The sequence below is a fragment of the Neodiprion lecontei genome, chromosome 2 (assembly GCF_021901455.1).
Source record: "Neodiprion lecontei isolate iyNeoLeco1 chromosome 2, iyNeoLeco1.1, whole genome shotgun sequence".
Classification (NCBI taxonomy): Eukaryota; Metazoa; Arthropoda; class Insecta; order Hymenoptera; family Diprionidae; genus Neodiprion; species Neodiprion lecontei.
This window is the reverse complement of record NC_060261.1, coordinates 15,279,824-15,302,090: the sequence shown is the minus strand read 5'-3', so window position 1 is coordinate 15,302,090 and position 22,267 is coordinate 15,279,824. Positions and strand designations below refer to the sequence as shown.

Below are 22,267 nucleotides of genomic sequence, written 5' to 3'. Positions count from 1 at the left end.
AGTAGCACAATACATCTGTCATGGACGCTCATGTGATACTTGTCTATTTGGTTGTGATTTGACTAATTGTAAGAAAGATTCGGAAAATTGACGGTAACACTGAAGTACTTGGAGCTAATTTTTATTTAATCTGAGGTTATGGTACGCTATTATATTGTAGTGCTATTATAGTGCAGCTAAATCAAGTAGTTTCATATTTTATGTTCAATTTTTTAGACAATTTCATATGATTTTTTTTGTCACAAGCAAATCTGTTTCTCTATTGTTATATGGAATGCAAGGATAGTGCTAAATTTTGCGTGACAACTATATTGATTTTCCTCTAATGCACGAATTGATTGGTGAAGCTATTCATACATGTGTTCTTTTTACATATATAATCAGAAATCAGCTCCACAATTTGTGGCGAATGCTGTATGCAGGGCTGTTTCCATGATAACGTCTCCGTTGATAGCTGCCGCGCAAGCGTCCGCATCCAGCATCGTCACATGATCACCTTCCACATAGTGTACGTCTACTCCTCCCGAAGTAAGCTGCACAAGTGAGAATCATTGGTCAGTATCAGGACGATAATGTCAAACTTCCTAATCTACATCCGAGAAACATCGGGGCGAACTAACCGATCCTAGACCATAATCCTCTGGCGCCATGCTTAGTGATAAAATTTTGGGTTTGAGTAGAGTTATCGGTGTTCTTATTGGTGCTAATGCTGAAAAGTCGTATTTGAGGAGGGCTTTGATTCTATAATAAATAGCCGAACACATCGCTTTTTGGTCTTCTGGCGTGAAGTCCAAATTTTTATCCTCAGGTAGGGTCTTCGTGAATGCTGTTAGCTTGTCTTCCCAAGTAATGCAATTCTGTAATTCTTCTAGAAGCTGAAAACAATATAATTTTAATAGTACTTCTTTATAAATTTTTCGTTCCTACAAAGCATAAGATAGTTCACAAAAAGATGTGATGAATAGTATAATGTGCATCAAGGGAGGTAAGTAAGTGTTTTTAGTACAGCGCGATGTCTGCAGAATGAGTCGTAGAGTCGTACCGAAGACAAGTTCTGCAAACAGCGCGGGAGATAAAACACTTCCTTTACATGGCGCACACCATATTTTCTATAACACATGTTCGAAATACGCGTTTTCGAGTCTTCTGAAATGAGCCGCTGAGCTGGACGTAGCTGCTCTGCGACATTGTAAACCTCGTAATGAAAAGGTTGTCTGTAGTAATGAAGCACAAAAATTATCCGCTAAAGGAAGCATATTCCGCATTTTTTTCCTGTGCCGAGTTTTATTACCCTCTTTATTTCTCCGGTCAAGAAGCTGCAATTTTAGGCCCTGTTCATACGCTCGAAAACCAACGTTTTTCGTGTATGTGTTGTAGAAACCTATTAATGGTGTAAATTTAAAATTACTTTAGTCCCAAAAGTTGGTGCCAAAATATTCATTATGTCAAATAGAAGAACGGATTGAAGTTCGTCGTCGGTATTTGTTGTTAAATGTTGGGTAGCCAGTGCCTTTATGTAATCAGGTGCTCCATCAATTAACACAAGACGACCATCGAAGTCTTCTTTTTCCAATCTTCTCATAATTTCAATTGCTAGTACACTTCCATAAGAGTATCCAACCACCACAATGCCTTTTTGACCCTTGCTTCTCGCTCTGACATGCTGTGAATTTGTGAATATAATTATCGTCAGGACTATTAGATTAATAACGCCAGTGTGGTCAAAATTTACTATGGATCTTATTACCGGTATCAATTGGTTGACCATTTCTTCTATTGATGTTAAATTCCACAAAGTAGGCCCAAGCTGCAAGCAGGTGGTTTGAGATCTGAGTTTGCTAGCCAATGACTGGAAGACGTTATGCGTTCCTTCGATTCCCGGTAGCATAAAAACTACCCGCCTTTCACCCTCCGATTTCGACATCATTGGTACGCAAATGTCTTTATTGATGTGAGTTTTGCCCAGGGTTCGAATGAGTATTTTTAGGCCGCTCAAGTCTCCCGGTTCCGCGGTGATCGTCTTCTCGTTTCGATCCTCAGTTTCTTCGTTTTCTTTGTGCTGTGATATTTCTTGGATCTTTTCAAAAGTTAGACTACGAACGTCTTGCGGGGTCATAAACACTTCAAACTCTCGCTCTAACATTTGTTTGATTTCAACCACCATCATCGAGTCCATCCCTAGTTCCGTCAATGGCGTGTGAATACTCAGAGTCTTGAGATCCTTAAGCCCTGTCAAACGTGCACAGCTGTAGTAGTTTTCTTATTCTGCACCTATACAATTACTTTCCACACTGCCACGAGTAATCGTACTCCAATTTTGATAGTTGGAATTGGAAAAGAATTGACTGTAAGAAAAATGCGGAGTAGACTTCTACAGACCACAAATTGGTGTTAATCTAACGCTACCTGATGTCAATCTGAAACTATGTGGTGTCAATATAATATTTTCTGATGCGAAATTTTCGAATCGACCACAAAATTTCTTCTATAGTAATTCACGCCAATCGAATTTGGTCAATTTCGACACTACTATTTTTTACAGTTTCATCACCTATTGACTACCTTACCCATTATATTTATCACTGCGTCGAGAATATTCAGAGCACCACCACTGCCCGAAGTTTTTTCCGCAACAACCATGCTTGACACAACCGGTGATTCCTGCTGCAGAAAACCGTCGAGTTCATTGAGACACGATAATATTCCCTGTTGCAAAGTACCGCCAATAACAATTTCCTTGCCGTCTTGTTGCATCTCGGCGATTAGTCCGACATCGCCAACAGCCCCCCATTGAACGGCTAAGCCAGGTAGATTTTCCGTGGCGCGAGTTTCGCATATTCTTTCCATGACGGAGTTAGCCATACCATAATTCGTTTGCCCCAGGTTGCCTCTGCCACAAGACACTGACGAAAACACGACAAATTGTCTGAGATGAGGACACATCGTCCTGGAGAGTTTGTCCAACTGTTTAGTGGCCCAAGCCTTGACTCTGAATGACTCCTCAAACGATTCTACTGTCTGATTCTCGATCATCCCATCTTTCAGCACTACGGCCAAATTGAATATCCCATCTACCGGACCGAGGGACACGGCTGCTTTCAGAACGGCTTCGCAACCCTCGTGAGTAGACGCGTCTTTCCCAATAACAATGAGAACCTTCACACCGTAGCTTTTCCAAATGTTCATACGTGAGCGCTGATATCCGTTACTTATTCCTATCCGAGATGTAAGAACCAGTTTCCTGGCTCCTCGAAGTACGAGCCAATCAGCAAGCTCGAGTCCAAATCCGCCCAAACCACCGAGAATGAGATAGCTGCGTTCTTCTACGCAAGAGTAACGAGGTAATGCAAGAGGTAATGGAGACTTGCGTGTTTCAGGCTCGTCACGAATTTTGAGAATGACCTGAAACAAGTTAATAGATTTTTAATCAATTAAACGAAAGGGATTCACAATAATTAACGGGAACAAAAAGGTTGCAGAATCTTAACCTTTAGCAGGCACCTTTATTCAGTAAAACATTGCTGGCACCTTCGGGTCGTTGATGACCCCAACCGAAAATTGCTTGCTGTAACGAAGCTGCTTATTATTTTGACTTGAAATTCTTTTTGGGTATTCACTTAAGTGCCTTTTACCAAATAAAAAAGCTCATAACAGTAATTTTTAATTTTAAAGTAGTAATATACAAGTCACATTTTCAAACTTTTAAGTTACGAAAATCTCGATTAAAAACCCTTAGGTCATGATCGACACCAAGGTACCAAATAAAAGTTAAAAGGAAAATATTCCCTACCAATATTGCTTTTAATATACAATACTGGTAGTCCCGTATAAAATACCACGTGAAAGAGTGTTAAACCTTGCCAATGTGCTTTCCAGCTGCCATGTATCTGAATGCTGCTTCGGCCTCGTTCATTTCAAACACAGTTCTATTGAGTGGTTTAACTGCCCCACTCTTTATGCCTTGTGCAAGAATTTTCGCAAGTCTTGACTTTAGTTCAGACGTCTCGGAGAACAGAGTGTCCAATAGAACTGCTTGGAAACTGATTTCCTTCGAAAAGTGCCCCATTCCTAGGGAGTTATTGGCATCAAGATCGAATTTGCCGATCTCTAGAAATCTCCCACGTGAAGCCAAGCAACGGACCGAAGCCTGGAGCTTTTCCTCCGCTAAGGAATTCAGCACAATGTCCACTCCTCGCCCTTGCGTTTTCCACAGGATAAGCTGCTCGAAGCTTGTGTCTCGAGAGTTGCCAATATGATCGTCATCAATCTCCGCAAATTGCTTTTTAATGAAATCTCGCTTTTGCTGCGTTCCTACAGTCGTAAATACTTCGCAACCCTCGTGGAGTGCCAATGTTATGGCCGCTTGACCAACGCCTCCACTCCCGGCATGTATTAAAACTTTGTCACCTTTCTTCATGTTACCGCACATAAACAGTGCGTAGTAAACTGTTCCGTACACGACCGGAACCGTCGCCGCATCTTCTAACGTCCATCCGTCAGGCACAGGCCATAGAAGTTCTTTGTCGCTGACGCACAGGTTTGAAAAGGATCCATTTTCAACCATCCCCATAACAGCGCGCCCATTTTCATCTCTTCCGGAATATTCAAATCCGAACATATTTTCTCCCGATACTCTTGATTTCACGTTAATCTGAGGCGCTAGTTTACCCGTGAGTAACATAATGTCACGGAAGTTGATCGATGCGTAGTGCACCTTAATTGTATTCCGCTTTCCGACGTTCGGCTGAATCCTGCCTTCCATCCATTTCGTTGCACTCAAGTCACCGCGTGTCAGCTGACATAGCTGAGTGTGATAAACAGGCTGCAATATCGGAGGATCCATGTGGAAAAACCGATAGGATCCCCACAGCTTGCCAAGACGTAAAACGTTCAATGTCAATCCCAGTTTCAGCTGCTCAGAGTAGAATGGGCTTTCTAGGGAGAATTTCGGAGCCCGCAAGTCTTGAATCAACAATCCCTGTACAGCTTCACCACCTGGTTCCTTTCGCAGACAGTTCACTAGGCCCATTAGACCACTCTCATAATCTCCTTCGCTCACAAGAAGTATTCGACCACTTAAGCTTTGCCCATTTTCACTGATCTTCTTCATTGCAGTTTGCAAAGGGAAAAGCCACGAGAATTTCTTGTTGCTTACACTAATGACTGCGTATATCGGCGGCAGTTTTGCTATCTTACGGAATAGAATGACTATTTCTGTACCTGTTCTCTTCTCCATAACAACGTCGAAGTCTCTATTGCTCATCGTGCTGACAATACCGCTGTCTACATTCAGCGGTTCTCTTGCCAGCAAGAAACCAGCGTCTGACATGACGGCTTGTATTTGTTTTAACATTTCGATGTCTTCACTGACAAAAATACCATGGCTGACTACAAGCAAGGCACCAGACTCCCCGGATAACTTGTTCGAATCAGTGATTTGAATATGGGAAGGCAACGCATCCCTGCTGATTTTATCGCCGGGGGCTATGACGCTCACATTCGCTATGAGCAATGGTAAGTTACTCAGAATTTCATAGATCAAAGGTGATGTTAAGTTCTCCAGACGAGCATCGTCGGCTTCACGGATCACTTCGAGTGTCTTTATGTTGTTATCCGAGTGATTTTCGAGAGCAATGTCCGTCGCAACTCGAGTTATTACACTCAGCGACGTTTCAGACCGATCCCGATGTGCTACAAATTTGAATTTTTCGAGAACGGGTACGCCAGCAGGTCTACGACGAGTAATCGCACTTGCCTTCAAGCCTCGTATTTCTACTCCACCAGACACAATAATGTCCAAGTCTCTATGGACACGTACAGTAAAAGCTGTAAATAAAAATTCAAATGTTAAGGAGAATCCAGCCAGGTATTGCTATTCTATAAATCACTAACAAATGTAATTTGATTCTCACCTTTATCCTCGTCAGGCATTGAGCGCAACTCATTCGAATGCGCCTTGGTGTCAATTACCAGTTTCTGGATTCTCGTTGGAACAAGTAGTCTTCGAGTGTCCATTCCGAGTATCTGCATCTGTAGCATATTGTCCATGAAAGTAACCCAATTGTTTTGCCACTCTATTCGCCCCTTGGTTCCGTTTACCGTCGCTGCCTTAAGCCCGCGGAACAATCCGGTATATTGATAGCCTCTGAGACGAAACTCTTTGTATATATCTCTGGCCGTCAAGCACAAATCTTCGTCCTCATCATTATCGAGTCGTATGTTGTCACTAACAATGAGTCGCTCCTGACTTGCATTTGAAATGACACGGATCAACCCTGACACTACGGCAGTGCCGCCCTCGATGATCTCGAACCTTCCCGATCCTGCAAAGAGACACATAATCTTTATTTTGTCGCGTTCAGGTCTGACAGTGATATTCGCTACTGTTGTAAAAAGCTACGTTTGAACGAAATACTGTCTTACCTTTATGAATCATTAGCGTTAGCTCGACGCTACCATCTTTTGGAAGCGTGGTTGCGCGGTGAAACCGAACATCTTCAAAGACGACCGAAACTTCGGTGCAGAGTTTGCCCTGCATTAGCCCGACAGTCTCCCAAATTAATTCCAAATAGCCAGTTGCAGGCAGTAAGTTTCTCCTGTCAATCACGTGGCCTGCCATCCATTCGAAGTTACCGTCAGTGACCGAAATTTGAACGATTCTTTCTCCAGAGACGACCTTCTCCTGCTTACTATAACTGGTGACATACCAATCCTCCGAATGTTCCCAACGAACCAGTGGCGAGATCATCGGCGTACCACGGCTCACCGGGAAATCTACCTTCGGGTACAAGTTAGCTAATTGTGGATGCAGGCCAACTTCGTACATCTTTCCGATACCTTGCAGTAAATATTCCACGTTATTTTCGTGACCGCGTTTCGTCAGCGGAATGTTACTAACGTTCTCATGTAGCGACCTCCGCAAAATAGCTTGCAGTAGGCCGTGTGGTGCAATTTCAATGGTTATAGCGTTATGCGGTATGAGTTGAGACGTTTCCTCGAACAGAACTGGGTTCAAAAGATTGTTCGTGTGGTATTCTGGCGAGCACAACTGGGCCGAACTACTTCCCCAATCTTTATGTGGTACAGAAGTACTCAGCCACTTCGGACTTCGCGGCTTCGATTTCGGAACCACCTTTTGCAAATAAGCCAAAAACTTTGGAGCTGCCGCTGCGATGTAGCGACTATGGTAGGCAATATTAGCACAGGGTACTTCTTTTACGAAAATGTTCTTTGCCTGGGTGTGAGAGCAAAGAATACAATATAGAGTAATGTAATTGACAGAGTGGATTATTGGCTTCGATTTTCAAACTTACTTGTAGTTTCGCTAGAAATCTTTTCACCGGTTTGGTTGGTCCGCTGATCGTTGAGCTTTTGGGACCATTGTGACAAGCTATTTCTATGTCGGGTGGACAGAGGTGTTTCAACTCGTTGTATCCAAGTCCGACGGCTGCCATGGATCCATGGATCAGTTCAGTTTCGAGCGAGACTACGCCTCGAATGTGAGCTACTAAGATCATCTCCTCTGCTGTAAAACAACCATCAGCGTATGCGCAACCCAACTCTCCCAATGAATGTCCGATGATGTTGTCTGGGACGATTCCTACGGATGCCAGTACGTCTACCAGTCCAATCTGGAAAGAAATAGAAATGCTTTTCAGTCAGCAGTCTGTTGCATATTGGTGGTAATAGTATTCAATAAGCGTCCGCGAACACGTTGGCTAATTATAATAACTAACTATAGTTATCGAATCATATTTTACCTGAACAGCAACAATACCGACGAAACAGTTCAAAATGTTATCGAATGTTTTCGGATTTTTGTTCGTCAGAATGTCAATAATGTCCACACCATGAATCTTGAGAACTGCGTCGCATTTCTGGATGGCCTTAGTAAATACGGGAATTTTCAACAGAGCTTCTCCTGTTTTCAAAAGGGATTAATCTATATATATTCACTGTCGTGACTCCTGATGTGTATTTCTTTTTTTTTTCACTCTTCTCGTTGCTTTTACGCCAGATTCTGTTCTGAACGACTTTGGGAATTTTATTACGTGGGATTGGTGGTCCCGTGCTATCATTCATCGTCAATAACTGATCTTGAATCTCATGCTTACCCATCCCAGCCCATTGCGATCCCATTCCTGAAAACACGAACCATATTGGCCGCTTTGCGCCAGGATAGGACTGTGCATGCCGAACTTCCTTTTCCGGCAAGCCTCTGGGTGGCAAGATTGTGTATCCGCGATGCAAATGTCCTGTGATCTCTTCCGCGTATATGTTGTGGAAGAGACTGATGTATTCGACGTCAACCGGTCTGCTTTCAAGCTGTTGTTGTTAGGAATACTCATGAATTGGATTCTTTGAACGAGGCCTAGTTTACTGGCTTTCTTGTACATACGTCATTTAGCAAAGTAGCTACTGCTTCCTCATTTCGCCCCGATACGACAACGAGTCTCGGCAAATCGTCTCCCGGTATTCCACCATTGATTTTCTCCTTCGTGTTCGACTTCAACAAAACATGTGCGTTTGCTCCACCGAACCCAAAGGAGTTCACACCAACGTAACCACCGTCCCATGGTGTAAGATTGGTAATAACCTGGATACGACCTTCCTCCAGTGCTTTGACTCCTACACGAGGGCGTTTGTAATGCAGATTTGGCGGTATGCACCCCCTCTCCATTGCTATTAGAACCTTTTTGAATATTGCTTTATGAATGAATTACGTGAGAAATAGAATACATGCAACAACTCACAATAAACAGTAATAAACTTTCGCAACAAAGGGTTGAAAAGGTACTAGGAAAGACTGAATTGATTAAGAATCCCACTCGATGGAAAAAAACTAAACATTTCATAAACTCTGCATACCTTTGCAATTGAGCAAAGGCCACTCGCTGGTTCCGAATGGCCCAAGTTCGTCTTCACAGAACCAATCCTTAAGGGACTGGTTCGACCCGGGCAAAACACTCGTTCGATAGCGTTCACTTCTTCAGGATCGCCGACCGCAGTTCCAGTGCCGTGTGCTTCGACATAAGCGACACTCGAAGGGGGAACTCCGCATTCTTCGTAGCACTGTTGCAATAAAGTGGTCTGCATGATGCTAGAAGGAAAGGTAATGCCCTGCTCTTTGAAGCCGTCGCAGTTCACCTTCGTGTGCACAACGTTGGCATAGATACGTCTGGCATCTTTGGCCCTCTGGAGCAGAATCATAGGTATTGCCTCGCTTCGGCAGTAGCCATCCGCATCGGCGTCGAACGACTTGCAGCGTCCGTCAGGGGAGAGTACACCTGGTTTGACAAACAATTCCCAGAGGATTGGATTTTCACGACGTCTTACTCTCAGGATTCAAGCTTTGTACCTAGTCGGGCGAACTGCAGCGCCACGTATGGATGCAGACACAGATTAGCTCCACCGACGAGGGCAGCTTCACACTGTCCATTCCTGATAGCTGTATATGCGTGGTCTAGGGCAAACAAGCTGGAACTGCAAGCCGAGTCCACGGAGTAACTGGGACCAGTGCATCCAAGCCAGAACGAAATGCGGTTGGCTAACATAGCGCGACTGCAGCCTGAGATGCCAAATCCATTTACCTGAATGATTACAGTGACGTCTTAAGTAATTCGTGAACTGATAGGGTCATTCTTTTCAGTCATAAACTGTAACGTTGAACGGACCTGACGTCTTTCGTAAAATACAGTTTTTTCTGTCTCGGAGAAGCAGGCACCGATGAATACGCCAGTGTTAGTTCCCCGAAGCTGTCGGGGATGCACTCCAGCATCAACAATCGCTTCGTATGCCGTCTCCAGAAGGATTCTGCACATTGGATCCATCGTGTGTGCCTGCTTGAAGTGCACTCCAAAAAATAGAGAGTCGAACTTTTCCACATTGTTTATCTTTCCGCATCTCTTAGGTATTTCCGGGTCGTCTGTGAGCAATATTATAGTTATTATAAACTAAAGTGAATTGCAATGGGTAATACTTCTATTGGAACTCCAGCACTGAGTAATGTATAATCGAACTAAAGATATGATTGGCTACCCAATTTCCAGCGGCGGTCATCTTCAGTGACAAGGTCCACTCCGTTGCAGAGGTTTTCTTGAAGTTGTTGGACATTATCTGAGTCGGGAAATCTGCCAGCAATACCAGATATTACAACTTCATCACCGGGTCTTGGAGTCGGCAACCTCTTAGTCCCGTCGCATTTTTCAACTATCTCGAACATATTCTTGTAGCTTTTATACGTACAAAAAAAAACCGATTGGATTTAGAAGTCTAGTATTACATGAATTAGTAATTACACTACATTTACTCGAGATTTGGACCCACTTAGTTTTTTTAGGTAGGGATGTTTCAAAGACCTTAATGCAATTATTTCCTGGGTGGATACAGCAGTGTTTATATATAAGCGTAGTTTCCCCCGCTCCATTCCGAGGTCATATTATCCATTAATATACGCCGTTCATTGGTACGAGAAAATTTAAAATTCGCTATTGTATTCAGTTTGTACTTCATTGCTATAAAACCAGACTACAAGAGTTCAAAATTTTGCAATTCCAGGTGCCACAGGATCAATTATATGTCTAAGCCCGTCAAGCGCTGTAGCGAAACATGATTGATTAATGCTCGAAACATACAATGCGTTCAAGTGGATGCGCATTATATGTGTGAAGAATTGAAAGAAGTCAATTCCACCATGCTCCCTACCGTTTTCTGAAATCAAACAGTAAATTTCCGATGAAAATCATATTTAAAAATTTTTCGCTCCTTTACCTCCAAATCACAGTTACGGTTTTAATAAAATTTTAGGGTTTTTTTGTCATTATTTGTGCATTTCGATGTTAAGAATGAAATTATCTTGATAATGTGTGATTTTATGAAGAGAACTTCGAAGACATTCTTGTCTTCTTTTTCTTTTTGGAATATTTCTTCTATGCCCATATACGTACTTCAATGATTCGAATCAACTATAATTTGAAATATCGTCTTTTTCGGTGGTAATTTCAGATGACATCTTCTCGAAATGCATTTCAAGATCGCATAATACGCCTGTAATACGTCGATAGTTATTTGTCGATTATGGTGTTAAAGTTTTTCAATTTTTCGAAATGTATCTGAAAAATTAAAACACATATGAATAGAACTCTGAATTCTGCAATTTCTGTAGCAGCTGACTACCGTTCGATTCGCCGCCATTTGGTTAGCTGCTAGATATTGCGCATACTTGAATGTGAAAAGGAGAAAATAATATTCAAATTGACCGTGCTTCGCCGTGGTTCAATGCGCGGACAAATTGTCCCAGAGCGCAAGAAAACATTATCAATCCGCATCAAAAACATCCGTGATGTAAAAGAGGCCGCAATCTACCAAAATTACCTTATAATGAAAAACTTATCGTCAATATTTGTCGTGAAATTAGAGAAAATGCCAAGCACCTGTTCCCTGGTTTTTCGTGCAGTGATATCGAAACATCATTCCATTAAGAGCTACGTACTTGGCGGGTCCATAAAATTTCTGTATCTTGTCGTCAATATACTTGTTTCTTGTGTATATACTTGTTTGAAAGTGTATGTATGATGGACGCTTTTATTGATTTCGAATATAGATGTTCAAATAGCGAAACTGCATCCAGGGGCAGATTTGCCACTAAATTTAGCAATTAAATTTGGTACAGGGAAATAGCTTAGCGCCACATGAATGGAAATGCATTTAACATAGTTTTTTTTTTAGAGAATAAGAGAAACTTTAAAGCTAATGGCATAAAAATATACCTGAAAAATAATTAGCCCAATCGACTGAACACATTAGTGTATGCATTACAAATATTTCCAGTTGGTTTCGAGCCAATGCCTCCAGATTGACGTTCGAAAAAACTCGATATTTATTACAACGTATGCGCTGATCGTCATGGGCCACGACCTGTTCGAGTTTGTTGTGTTTCGCAAATGGTGAAACAACTTAAAGTGCTTATATGGTCGACGATGCTAGACGTGATTATATCTTAGAAAGACCGCGTGATTGTCTGTTCGTGTAGTGAATTATTATTGTTTTTTCAGAAGGTTGTGAACGGTGAATGCTGTGATCGAGGTATTTTATATTGTAGATGAAGTAGATAATAAAATTATTACCTGTGAGAGTGTCGAGAGTTTATTCGTGGTTTCAAATACACAAATATTGTGGTAATGAAATTTACTGTTGCAATTATTTATTGCATTGACTGAACATTAGAGTCATTGAAGCGCACAAAACGTATTCTTCTCATGATGTCATTTATAATTCTGTCGACTCGAAATTTTCTGGGATCTACTCGATATTTGATAGATAAATACCCGCAAACTTATTGTTTCCGAAGAAGTATAAATTGAACATGTGTCAACAGATTTTGTTTATTTATCTTCAACATCGATTTCGACGCCTCGAAACTTGGTATTGTGCTTTCTTCGTTCGTAATAAGTTTGATGACAAATTTGTCTTGCGTTGTCCGTACGTAACTTCCTAGCCGACTACCTGGTTTTATAACTACCTCAGAAGATATTTCCGTAACGAGAGAGTTCACCGCCTAGTATCCGTTTATAGCACTACTGTACCGATGTTACGATAAATATAGTCTCTACTTGTTTCAAGGCATGTGGTGTTTCTTTTACCTCGTAAAGAAATTAGTGCAACCGATACAACGAGTTAAGCTAAATAAGCTCCGATTAGATCAACAAAGTATGGTATTCGATCGTTGTAAATATTCTATTGGCTAGATTCATGTACTCATTTTATTCGAAGTACCTAATTGTTTCTATCAACGAACATGCGACTTAGAGGAACAATACACAAACTACAAATTGGATTGATATTTAACTGAATCAATTTTGGAAACTTCTCCAAAGGTTCACTCGAATCAATGCTGCACTCGACCGTGATAAGAAAGGCTTTTGTTGAATCAAGGAATTTGCTTTTTCGGGCTGTAAACAAGTTTTTATTTTCTGCAATGTAACAACTGAGCCAGTCGTGCGATTCCACAGTAAAGACGTGAAGTTGAAACATCACCGTTTCTTTTCTTCCCCACTTGTTGCTATCATGTATTCAAATCGCCACAGGACAGTCACCGCGCGGAGCGAATAAACAGGATACGGTGACGGGCGGATTTTCGAAATCAGCATGTATCGAGTCAGCAACATTTTATCAGGTCTGTTTTATAACAGCCCGCCGACGCACAAACGAATTCTGACCATTTGGCGATCGTGGTAAGAGTAAAAAAAAAAAAAAAAAAAGGTATTTGTGAACGTCAGTGTCCGTCAGCTTTCTTTTTTTCTTTTTCTTCTCTTGATATTGTGGATCAGAACGAATGCTATTGATTGCCTCTGACTCATTCAACTTTAGAGGCGTCGATTATGGAAGACCCAGAAAAGAAGACGGGAGGATACATCGACGGTTGCGTAGAATAACCGGCTATTTCGAGTAAAGTTCAAAAACCGGCTATTTAGCGGTTGAAATTTTTCGGCCGCAAATTAAGTTACTCGCACTGTCCGGCTGAATACGAAATTCGTCAGCGCCTCACAAAATTCATACAAGCATCGTTTTGTGAATGTAGATATTATACGCTTATCTACATAATTGTAATGCAGAAATGAAAGTATAAAGCATCAGGCGTATGTTGAGATGAAGTTAAATATTATCATTTCGGCATTATGACATTAAATTGGCAATGTCATTAAATTGGTAATGTGTGTGGATCAAGCCATTAGAAGGCTGTGAAGATGGTTTTTGAAAATTGATCGCAAGATGTTTTTGAAAAATTTAGCTGTATTAAAGAATTGTTAATAAAGGATTTTAAATTTCTTAATTGATGTCGAATAAAACGAGTGTATAATTTTAATGATTTATTACATTTTTCCTAGCAATATTATTATGGCGTTGTTTGCATACCTCTGTTCACCGCGCGAAATTACACATGCCCATATTTTCAGAGATGCAAATCGGAAGCAATACGTTCTTTTCGGTTCCACGTAATGAAACTTGCGGGTAACATACCAACGAAAAATCATTATAGGTGCGCTTCAATTGTTCTTTCAGAATACTCTTTCTTCCTTTTTTCTGTCTTGTATTATGTCAAATATTTCAGGATTTTTTGTTTCACTAAATAAATATCAATTAGTGTGCGTTACATATAGTTCGATATATTGTAGAGATAGATGATTATAAACTTTTAATCGTATTTTTTTTTCTCTTACAAAATTGGTGATTTTATTTTCACCGCAAACTCGCCAAGACAGAAAATAGTATGTTTGAAATAAATTTCAAATTATTCAATTCTTAAGAACTATTTATTTTTCTCTCTCGTACATATTATTTAATTATGTGGCTATACAAAAGAGAAATTATCTATATACTGGAAGATTTACACATTTACAAGACATGAGTGAGAACATTATTGAAAAATGGAATTGATAGAGAATTAAATTTTGAAAAATATCACACACTTACCAATAAAATTGTGTAAGGTTAGGCTTTCCCTAATTTTTTAGATCGCAGGACAGATGAGTGAAATTTTATGTAAGTTACTTGCGTCGTTTTCTGACCATCGTGACCATTTTATCTGCATGGTTTATTTTTACACTCCTATAATGAATCATAAATACAAAATATCACTTAATATCATCTTCAACATCAAAACTTAAATCGTTTAAGATACATTTAAATATAAGTTACAATATTTATATGTATAATAATATAACGTATGAATGATCATTCTAGTTGCGATGAACATAATATTTTGGTGTGTATACATCAAAATGTTGCTACTATTTTCACTTTTACTACTGTTTTCTGCTGTTGATATATCTGAAAACACTGACACAATTATTAGTGTTATTATTCACTATCTACTTTTTCATTGAATTACTTGTAATACAGTATATAAGGCTGCGAGAAGTACATTCTTATAATAAGTAGCAATACACAGTCCCGCTTTTTTATCATAATCAGACATTCGTTTTACAAGTACATGATATTGCAAAAAACTTGAACCGCCGGTTGAATCGGTGCAGCTTTTATTCTCCCAAAAAATTTGATCAGGGTCGAACTACACAAAAAGATTCTGTATATTTGATGTTCAATACTACCAGTAAAATTATAATTTCAGAGTATAAATACAATGGCATTAGCACTATATGGATAGAATTGGATATGTTAGTTTTACTGCACTGTGTGCAATATTTCGATATTTTAACACGATTTATCATGAATGATTCAGATCGTTGTCCGCAATATAATGAATATTATACAGAATAAATCCCAAGACTGACAAAAACGGGGTTGATAGGCCTGATGGAAATATTACAATTACTATAATTGTTTTATAAGCTACATAAATCGATCATTCACGTACACGTCATCAGCAATAGTCTTTAAGTTTCTCACATCGGTGAATGAATTATTTTTGCTGTAAAAAAAAGTGGATATGTGCTTCTATATTAAGTAATTGATATTTCAGCTGCTTAATATCCAAGTAAAATCGAATCCTTTTTCCCATCCTGTCGAAATATTTATTGCTATAGATTTTCGTGCTTGCGTAGTTAATTCAACATTTTCATGCTTACTTTACTTTTAGTAGTTACCATCGAATCTTTCGTATTTATACATGCATACATACGCAAAAACTATTTACATTTTCCGAAAAATAATTCAACGGTAGGAATTTGCTGATTGGATATAATGAAATGCTTTGTTGGAAAATATAAATAATGTCGATACATATTTATACACGTATATGTATGTATGCATCTATAATGTCCACACAAATGCGTGTATATGATTTTAGTAATGTTGGTTAGACATCGATAATAATGATAATAATACAGTGACAATATTCTTGCTAATTGTAAATGCAACGATTATTTTAATTATGCAGATTAATAATTATGTAGCTCTATTTGTTACAATGATAAACAATGTGAAAAAGGGAACAGCCTGAATTCATTGAAGAATGCGATCAGTATCCCTAATTACGTAATACAATAATTAATAGCAAGCCGCGGCTTCGGCTAAGTTTAGGCAATTCGTACACTTTGTTGTTTTAATAATTACTCCGGGGTAGAATTAACTAGTTTAAGTATATCTACAACATCAAGCTGCAGCAAAAGCACGTAGAGGTTGCAGAAGATTTCATGCTCAATATCATATCCATATCCAATACAGAAACGGGACAACATTGAATTAATAGTCACGTATAAAGACGAAACTATTATTCAAACTGCTACAGAATAATGAAACAGTAATGGTAAGATTATTAGAGTATCTTAATGTTTTCTAAAATTTTTTCCCAACTGGTGTAATAAGACCAAGTTCAATTTTCGTTGCACATTCAATTTTTTAATCTCACTTTTATGCTTTTATGCTTGTTTAAACATTTAGACTGACTTAATTCAACATCAACAATCTAATCATTATAAATAAAGACCGGAGGTCCTATGTTGAATTATTAACCAGAGAAAAATCATATTTTCAATGACAAGTATCTGGCTGCTTAACGAATCTGATTTACTTTGAAATTTGTAGTTCAATTAGAATTTTGGTTAGCTAGAATATTAATTTGAACGATCGAGACAAAATTTAGCTTCGCTAGTTATAAGAAACGTATACAGATTCGTAATCATCAACTTGTTTCCAGAACGTAAACAATTCTGGTAAACATCAGGCACCGACGACGAGTTTTGCAAAATCAAACTGTCAATATTAAACAATAATTGTTTCAAATTGAGCTTTGCAAAATCAAACGGTCAATATTGAACAATAAGTGTTTCAAATTGCTTTTAGCCTATCAACATCATCATTCACCATCATTATGTATTAATAATAGTAATGAATCGGTAAAAAGTGCCTCTTGAAGTTATTATATCTATCTACCTCTAATGTATAAGAGTTAAGAGTACATACATAATATATATTTAAAACGTACCAAAGTTGTAGGCCTTTCAAGTTAAATGTTGCGTGAAATACTCAAGTTTCCAATCATACACATTCACTTCACGAATTTATGTACATACACAGGTTGATCATCCAATGATAAGTATACGCACAGGAATCTCATCAACTAAACTGAAAAGAATAACATGATCGATTTACAGAAAATAAACGAATCGTGAAAGAGGGCGACAAACTGAAAGTAGATACACATAAAGCAAAAGTTTTGTCATGTTTTAATAATTTTCATTAAATAAAAATAATATAAAGAGCCTTGGTTTTACAACTAAATTATATTATTCCTACAATTTAATATGGCATCACAAAAATTGCATCAAACTTATAAAGGCTAAAAATCTCTTCTCGATGTTATGCGTCAACAGTTAATTACAATAATAATAATTATAATGATGATGATGATGATGATGATGATGATGATGATGATGATGATGATGATGATGATGATGATGATGATAATAATAATAATAATAATAGTTCACCGACAGCAAATTAATTAATGTATACATTTACAACTTACAGATTATTCGTTATACAGATTAAAATAATATGATTAGAGATATACAGTGAAATTATTTACAACACTCATCATACAAGCTATATCAATTCATTTAGTATATATATATATATAATATATATACATTCATAACGTAACTCACGTTTCGGCTGGATCTATGATTCTTATCATTTTCTCCATATTGATCAGTTATTATAATAATATTTTGCAAAAGTCCACACGTGCAGCAATGGACAATAAATTGACGCAAAACCTCGAACATCGAGTGCATTACATGGTCTAAGGGCGAGAACGGGGGAAATCGCTTATTGAAATTCAGAACATCTTTGTAACATCTAAGCTGGATAACATTATGTATGCTGTGCTAACGATTCACACTGGTTTACTCTTTATATCGTACATATATTTATAGATATTACGGTATAATATACTTGTAGTTAGATCAGTTATTCTATCTCAAGCGGCTAACACCTTAAACACAACCCCACAGTCTTAAAGCTGCTCGTGATTTTAATGAAAGAAATTATAATCGTGCTTTCATTTTATGCGGATTAGATCCGTGAAGAATATTTGTAGGTATAATTTTACGACAAGATACACAGTGCGTAATCAAAAGTGTTATCGTTTGGCACACTGTAACTACAAGTATCTATGAAATGCGCGTCGTGAGGTGAAATCTTTAATGCTTTTTCCCTCAGAATCAATGGGATACTAATTGATCAGGTTCGAATCTAGGTACATATAAGTCAGAGGAAATGATTGAACTCCTAAAAGTACTGTATATTGCCAAGTTTTTGGTACGACTATATCGATGAGAATGTTCCATTACGATCGGAGAATCCGGCATAAAAGACTTGTATGCGTTTCCATTATATATAATATATGTATATGGGGAATTGCATGCGGTTTCACTTATTGTTAGAGCATCGGATGATGATCTTTTTCAATTTTGTTGTAACTACAGTACGTAATAGTACTCCGAAAGACAATTACGCGCATTTCTTTGTTTCTCGATATCTCTCGATATTCCGGAATTAAAAGCCGTTAACTTCGAATTTTTGGGACTCTTAGAGAAAAAGAGAATGTCAAAAAAAAAAAAATAATATCAACGATTTTTTGAAATGAAGAATCCACTTTTGGCAGGGACTCAGAATCTCCAATGTTTCCTAGAATTTTTTGCAATTTTGTACTCACATTATAAGAGTGTCTCAAAACATCTATAGTAGTAAATTGAGTTTTAACTGGGTAGTAAATAATTAAAGACTCCCAAGTCAATAAAGATACCACTTCCAGCCAAATCTCAAAATTTTTGTAATGTTATGAAGAGTTTCCTATATTTTTTTCAGATTTATGAGTGGTTCGATAATCCAAAGTTTCAGGGCCAACCGTACCTGTTTCTTTTTCTACTACATGTATACTATTACACGTTATATTCATAGAGTGAATTCTTGGAAATGAAAATATATTCATCATATATTTGATATAAATATTATTTCTGCGATAAAATTGTTCAGCGTGAAATAACATCCGACTACTTTAGGTTGACATCTCATCAGGGGGATTCGTAGTTGGGCGCTAAATCAAAATGACCGCTGTAAGACAACTTATAAATTGATTTCGGCTTTGCATTGATTTTCAGAGTTTGTTGTAAATCAAATATTATTTCACACTAAAGAAAATAAAAGCCGAAGGTATAATTTCACCTAAAACTAAATTCTAATAACTGAGGAATCATCCTGCGAAAATGACTTGTATGAGTGTATATATGGGTATGGTTGTGTCTTAATGACTTTTAAGTTCGGAACAGTGAGTGAACACGACAAAAACCAAACATGTTACAACAAAAGTGAGAATTGTGACCTTGGTAAAACCGAATAGAAATCCTCATGCATATCAATGTTTGTCATAACAGTGAGGTTTACGTAACACTTGATTCGCCTAAATTCCTATACATAGCGATTTCACTTAAAGCTGAAAGCTTGAATTATCATGGTTTTTTTTTTCTTTTTTTAAATGAAGAAAATCAATAATAACAAACTAAACCGTTACCTATAATCATATACAATAGTATATGTAACAGTTGCTCTCAGTCGTGCCATGCGTCATGATCTCTGCACAATTTGATGCAGAAGAGCGAGACTACAATGGCTCTACATTAATCAACGTCATTGGTGTTCTTCCTTGTGTAATCAACATCCTGGTGTTGATTATTGAAACTTTCCTATCTACGTATATGTATATAGCTAGACAATGGACGTTTACATACATCTATTAAAATTACATATCACCGACAAACACATCAGAGTATTATCAATTTATTTTTACCATACGTTCGTTGTGTCGTACATTAGAAAAATGTCTTAGCAAATTTCATCATCTCTGATGTATTCGTCGTTTGATTTTTACACCATATTGCGTAATAAAAAAATCTTATTGTTTTACACACCTACGACGATCCAAAAATAAATAAATAATAGAACATAATTATATGTATACATATATATATATATAGAGTAATTTCTGGGGTTTTCAATCAGCACTATACACGCTAAGCATCACTAAAGCTGTGTTTAAAATTACGTATGCATTCATGCTGAAGCTGTATACACGGACTGGATGAGTCGCCAACATTTCATTTTCTGATAAACTCGAAGAACAGTAATCCGCCAATTCACCACCAAACAGAACATGCGTGGAAAAATTTTGGGAAAAAAACTTGGAATCTATTTATACGTTGGAATATGTTGATCAAAATTATGTACGTGCGATTCACCTATATTGCGATTCTAAACTTTATCTCCAAGTCACAACAGTAATGAAATTTAAGTAATGCTATAGATTGTGAGTTCATATCGAGAAGAAAACGATTCTATAATTTAATATCTAGCTTTGTAGCTAGTTGCTTTGAGGAATTCCGGAATCTCAGTTAAACGCTCGAATCTGTAATAACACAGCAAAATTCATCGTCCTTCAATTTATACACTCAGCTCAACATATATCCTACGATGAAGAAAATGTAGACAATTGTATATATTGTATATACTTAAACTTATATTTATCCTATAAATTAAAGACCAGCCTCACGGAGGCTGTACAAATGGAATAGATCTCTTATAACATGCTCAAGCCAACCCTTTCACGGTATAGGAATAATTTTTAAGTCAGTATATCCGAGTACCTAAATAAATATTATAAATATCCTAAGCTAGTACTTTTCGTCTAATGATGAGAGACGCACGCTGTGAAAGGGTTAGACAAGCTCTAGTTTTGCGAATGAGTCTTCTTACCCCCCCGGGGCTTGATGCTCTCAGAGATCTGCCACATAGAGTCCTCACAGAGGAAGTCATCGAAGTTGTTGAAGAACGCTATTATACGTTCTTGCTTCTTAAAGGTATACATCCTGGGAGGAAAACGGGAGAAGACACAATATGTAAGAATTCTATTACTCGAGATATTAATCGAGATATACACTGGTCAACAAATAAGATATTTTCTTGTGCCTGGGTTACAAATGGTATTTTCTTGATGTTTACGTATAGAATAATGGAAAAAAATGTTCAGAGATAACTTAAAATTTGTTATCGTAATTATATCGTAGATATTATGCTAATACGGACAAACAGTTCCGTCAATAATTGTAAGAGATAAGTAAAACTGAACGACCTAAGAGTTTGTGTAAATTTGTTGAAAATAAATCTGTGTGATACTTAAAATGTTTTCTCAACTTGTATAAACGACCACCCGCAGTCGCTTTAATTTAGTTACATATATATCTCTCTATAAATTTGAAAACACTGCGCTTCTCGTTACATTTACTTCTGAGGTGAAAGAAGTGAGAAACAAACTGTGCGTTAGTCAGACATATAAATTACGTTGACCTGTGTTATGTAAAATCATAATGGACATACCCTTTCTTGAACCTCTTCATATTCTCTACAATGTTAAATTGCTGCCACCGTTTGGAGAAATTAATCGTACCGTCAGGTAACAAGTCGCTGTTTCCAATGTGCACAAATGTCAAGTCTTGCAGAACAAGCCCTCTGAAAGAGAAACAGAAAATGGATCATTCGATAAACTGATATTTCTCCGTTCGTAGAACCAAAAGAAGAAGAACCACGCGAAGTGAAACGACAATTGACTTACATGTAAGGAATGCATGGTGGTTGAGTCTCAGCTAAGGCTTGTCTGTAGGCTCGAAAGCTGCTGGAACTGTCAATTAGAGCGCAATATTCCTTAAGGCCTTCGGTAATGTGCTTTTGCCACTCGAGTCTCCTGATTGGTGCGCTATCCAGTGCTGACAAAAGCGCGAGGTAGCTATTAAAATTGTTGATTTTTCTGAGATGTTTCATTATCTTTATAAACTTGACAACGTATTTCTCTCTATCCTTCGGCTCGTTCTGCTCCAATATCCGGGATCTCGCCCAGTATGACATTTTGTTGAAGTGCTCCGTGAACCTCGTCAGGTTTGGACTTCTCTCCTCGTTTTGCTCCTGCGCCCAAATCAGCACTTCTGGTATCTCGATGTTGATGAAAAGTTCTGCATCGAGGAGGGTCATCTGCTCAGCGATCTGTTCGCTTTTGAAATCCAGTAGGGAGGATTGTCTTGTTGAAACACTCAGGGACGATAGTATCGGCTGAGTAGCTTGCAGCTGCTTCCTCATGTGTTTTTCCAATATTTTTACTCTCAGAGCTTTGGCCATTGTTAGATCCCCGCTGCATACTAGTTGCTGAACGAACTCCATCAGCGTTTGAAGGAGCACGTCATCTAGATCTGATATCCTG

At 38.2% G+C, this 22,267-nt stretch overlaps 2 protein-coding genes across 13 annotated transcripts in view; both read right to left on the bottom strand.

Annotated features, from left to right (window-relative positions):
• Positions 1–136: 136 nt before the first annotated feature.
• On the bottom strand, positions 137–10,222 carry LOC107221342 (fatty acid synthase-like). The gene is made up of 16 exons (XM_015660287.2): positions 10,039–10,222; positions 9,675–9,925; positions 9,359–9,590; positions 8,869–9,287; positions 8,399–8,692; positions 8,115–8,325; positions 7,761–7,921; positions 7,314–7,631; positions 6,424–7,234; positions 5,913–6,323; positions 3,857–5,826; positions 2,568–3,402; positions 1,748–2,229; positions 1,409–1,663; positions 621–875; positions 137–533 (listed from the first exon to the last, which is right to left on the bottom strand). The coding sequence occupies exons 1-16, from the start codon at positions 10,220–10,222 to the stop codon at positions 381–383; spliced, it is 7,242 nt and encodes a 2,413-aa protein (XP_015515773.1). The 3' UTR covers positions 137–380.
• A 4,849-nt stretch (positions 10,223–15,071) lies between these two features.
• Positions 15,072–22,267, bottom strand: part of LOC107221359 (guanine nucleotide-releasing factor 2) — a 50,634-nt gene continuing 43,438 nt past the window's right edge. For all 12 annotated transcript variants that reach the window (XM_046733202.1, XM_046733200.1, XM_046733193.1 and 9 more), the window contains 3 exons: positions 21,629–22,264; positions 21,394–21,525; positions 15,072–20,885 (listed from right to left, as the gene is read on the bottom strand). In XM_046733202.1, the coding sequence (XP_046589158.1) occupies positions 20,747–20,885; positions 21,394–21,525; positions 21,629–22,264 (907 nt within the window). In that variant the 3' untranslated portion in view covers positions 15,072–20,746. The remainder of the gene's footprint in view (positions 20,886–21,393; positions 21,526–21,628; positions 22,265–22,267) is intronic.